The following is a 4,002-nucleotide window of genomic DNA, read 5'->3' as shown; positions in this document are numbered from 1 at the left end:
GTCGTAGTCCAATGGGACATATGCGGCAAACACGTAGCGAAATAAAAAATGCTCAAAAATCAAAGGCAACATGGGGAGGACGGAAATGGTGCACAACAAATTTGGAAAGCTCAATACGAAGAAAGCGAAGTGAATAGTGAACACAAAAAAAAAAAGGGAAAAAATCTTAACCATAACGAAAATAATGACAACAGTGATGGTAATAATAAAGCAAAACGAGATGAAAAAAAAATAACTAATCATAACGGGGGGAGGTGTTGCAGGAAAAAAACAAATATGCGCGGAAATAATTGATAGCGTTCGTAGAATGTGTGGAGCTACCTGTCTTCTGTCCTCCCTATGTGGCCATCATAAAAAAGGAAATAAAATAACTAAGGGGAAAAAATTACCAAAGTTGGTCGAAAAAAAGGCCATAAAATGGCCAAAAAATTATGAACAAAAAAATTACCAAAAAATGGCAAAAAAATTCACCACAAAAAAAAAGGGCACACAGGGCACGCAAAATGAGGTGCCCCCCCCCCCCTGACGACCGGCCCAAAGGTATTTTCTAATTCTGCACGTGTAAAAGTCGATTTGTTCTCCATATAAGGTGTCGTTTCTCCCACCCATTTTAATTCTTAAAATTTTGACGAAAGGGGGATTATCACTTCCGCCTCTGAAGCGAGCGCACCTTTGAAAGTGACACCATCACAACTGTGCCAGCTTAGTCTTCTCAGCTTTTACAAAAAAGTTGTTCGAATCCGCAACGTAATATTTCTTGATACAAATTATTAATATGTACAGTAGGAACGAAATAAGGAGGCAAACAAAAAAGTACAAAAAGGATTTATATCCAAAACTTCTTGATTTGAAATCGATCAGGTAATTGTAATCCATGGACGGAAAAATATAATGACCATATCCTTTTCTTAAATTATCAGCCATGGTAGATTTATGATTAGCATCATTATCGTTGAAAAGGTTATATTTCGCGTCATTTCCATTTCGACTGTCATTAACGGTCCGGTTGTATTTTCCGCCTGGGGTGTTATTATCATGATCATTGACGTTGCTCGAGTTGCCGACTGTTGCTCCTCCCTTTTCTCTTTCTAAAAACAAATGCTCCTGGTTGCTGTAGGGCTTATTCTTAATTTTGTGCAATTTGTGCATTATATTTTCATAGTAGCTTAAAATGTTTAGGCACTTATTACTCAAGTGGTAAAAATTTTTTTTCAGGCACTTGTGTACCTTTGAAAATTTCGAGTAGTCCCCGCAGTAGAGCATAACATCGTCGATGCAGGAGTACAGTAGGGAATTACTTAGGGACTTCTTACAACTATCGGATAATTTATCCTTTTTTAAAGTAATACATGTTAGCACATCCCTATCACAGTTGTTATTTTTTATGTCATCTTCACAGCCTTTTACTGGTTGTGTTTGGTTCAGATGGTTCGTAACTGTGTTGTTAATTTCCGAGTCGTATAAGTTTATCAAATCTAGGAAGTTATTAACATCGTTGCTTGCGCTACTTGTCATTTCGTTTGGAATGTCTAATGAGTAAATTGAAAAATTGGATGGAATAATTTGAGATAACATACTTGTTAGCAAAACGACGTCATCTACCGCTGCATCATTTCGTTTTTTTCTCTTGTTGGACTTATTATTGTCATTAAATGTTAAGTGATTGCTCATGTAGGACAACTCTGTTTTTAGCATGTCATCAAAAAAGTTATCGTTTAGTAGAGTTATGTCTACGTATGAGCTCTTTGCTGCCTTCTGATATAACAATAGTAGGGCGTACACGATGGGGGAAAAACATCTTTGGGCTATTTTTTTCATTTCTCCCACTTTTTTGCTTGTTTGTTTGTTTGGTGATGGTCTTCTATAGTGGGGAGCCGTCGTAGGGGACTCGGAATCGCAAAAAGGGGTGGCCACTCCGCCCGTAGCACATACGCGTGGGTGTTTATGCTTGTTGGCATAAGTGCCTGCATATCCATACACGCCCGTGAAGTCGAAGGAAACAGAAATGACGAGCACCACGTAGTTGCTTAGTCGCTTTCCAATCAAAAGGTGTCTATTTGTAAGCAATTTTCATTTCCAGGAAACAAACTGCTTCGCACTTTAAAGGAACTGCGATTGATTAACAGGGCGTCCTTCACAGGCAGTAAACCATTTCGCGCAAATGGCATACCGTCTTTATTGCTTATCGCACATTTTGTACATGCACATGTAAATTTAAGCGTAGGGGGCAGGGGCAGCGGAAAGCACCAAAAATGGGGTGGTTAATTCGCAGGAAAGTTTGAAAAGGGAAAAAAAGGAAGAAAAATTTAGCACTTGACGGGTGTTATTCACATGGTATTACTCACGTTGACACTCGCATTAATATGAATGCGCCGTGAGCGTCCTACGAATGTGTCGTTAACTTTCTTTTTTGGGGGACAAAAATGTAATGCAAAAAGCGGTGTGTGCTGAGCGCGGGGGTATGGTATATCATCAAAGGAGTGTTCATAACTTCCTTTGGCAAGTGAAATTGTTTTTTACTGTACTGGGGTGGAAAAAACGGACGTGGCCGGGAGAGTGCGCGCGGAAATGCTAGCGGAAGTAAATTTTGTTTCCCTTTCGCGCAGGACGGACAAGTGTACCATTTTGATTACGCAATATCCTTTTCACTCAATAATTTCAACCATTCGCTCATACACACCTGCGTGATTTGAACTTCCGGAGATAACGCGGACGGGAAAGGAAAAAGTGTAAAATGAAATGAAAAAACGATCGCGCTGTTTCGTTTTATTTTGGACAATCACGGAAAATATTTATCCTTTTGCATAATTGCTTGTCCATCCACATGACGCAGTTATGACATACGAACACTCTAACATTTCCACAGACGTGAGCGCAGTTAAGAAAAATCAGACACATGCGAGGGGGAAAAATGAACGCAAATTTTTATTCGTTCGTTTGTTCGTTCTCTCGTTTACCCAACCGCTTGACCTTTTTTTTTTTTCCTGTGCAGCAAAAATGTGACAATTTTTGCGTTAGATGAAACGAAAGCGTCCTTTGCTCACCAAGGGAAAAGCATTAATGCGCAAAATTTTATGGGTTAGTGCGGTATTGTCCTGTAAGGACTCAAACACCATTTAAGCAAAACAAAAAGGGAGGCGAATTTATGTGAAGATTTCTTTTTTGTGGTGCGCACTTTGCTCGTGGGTTTTATGCGCCCCTTGTTATGTACACATATTTGCATATGTGCATGTTCGTGTTGGCACCTTTGTGTGAATATAGGCCATCACCCATATGTGCGTAATCCCCCAGACGTTTTAACCATGATTGATGAAAAAATAGGTGCAAATTGTTATCAATTGTTGCACGAATGGGTAACATTTATTCGTGCTACACATGACCGTCACGTTGCTTTTCATTGGGGTCCTTTTTCTAAAGAATGCGTAGAGGGGGACTAACTGCAAAATGGATAGTCAAGAATAGTGACCGTTTCGCGCTGCCCGCAAAGTTACTTTGCTGTTCCCCTTTTCCCGTGCGTTCACCCGCCATAATGAATATGTTACCCCTGTTCCTGCGCGTGTTTGTTTGTATTCCAATATTAAAAGTTTAAGTATACGTAGCAAGGCATAAGCAAGTATCTACATGCTTCCAAAATTATGACTATATGTATACACATATTTATGCATAGCTATGCGCAGCTCGTAATTGTAAGAACTCGAAACACCTTTTAACGCCCAGCCTGCACAAGCACCCCCTACAGTATGTAATGGGGCATCCCTAAAACAACATTCCAAAATTGCAACCATTTGCGAAAGGAACAAATAATACATTAAGTTGATCGTACAAAGGGAACGCATCCTTCAATGAGCCTAAGTTTTTTCTATCAAAGATCGAAAAGGCCTACAACAACGACTATACCGTTTTTTCTTCTTGAAGCGTGTGCCCACAAGTTTTATGCTCATTTGTGCAACACACCCTGTTAAACTCATTTTTGTGCAAAACCACCTGAACAAACAGCTAAGG

General features: G+C 39.7%; 1 protein-coding gene across 1 annotated transcript; it reads right to left on the bottom strand.

The window, feature by feature from the left end:
• Window positions 1–687: 687 nt before the first annotated feature.
• PCYB_112760 (hypothetical protein) lies at window positions 688–1,818 on the bottom strand (the record flags this gene model as incomplete). The annotated part of the gene is made up of 2 exons (XM_004223154.1): window positions 688–1,529; window positions 1,578–1,818. The coding sequence occupies 2 exons, from the start codon at window positions 1,816–1,818 to the stop codon at window positions 688–690; spliced, it is 1,083 nt and encodes a 360-aa protein (XP_004223202.1).
• Window positions 1,819–4,002: the final 2,184 nt, after the last annotated feature.

This window comes from Plasmodium cynomolgi, chromosome 11, assembly GCF_000321355.1.
Source record: "Plasmodium cynomolgi strain B DNA, chromosome 11, whole genome shotgun sequence".
Classification (NCBI taxonomy): domain Eukaryota; phylum Apicomplexa; class Aconoidasida; order Haemosporida; family Plasmodiidae; genus Plasmodium; species Plasmodium cynomolgi.
Note: the sequence above shows the minus strand (reverse complement) of the source record. Positions and strands in the feature narration are given on the sequence as shown.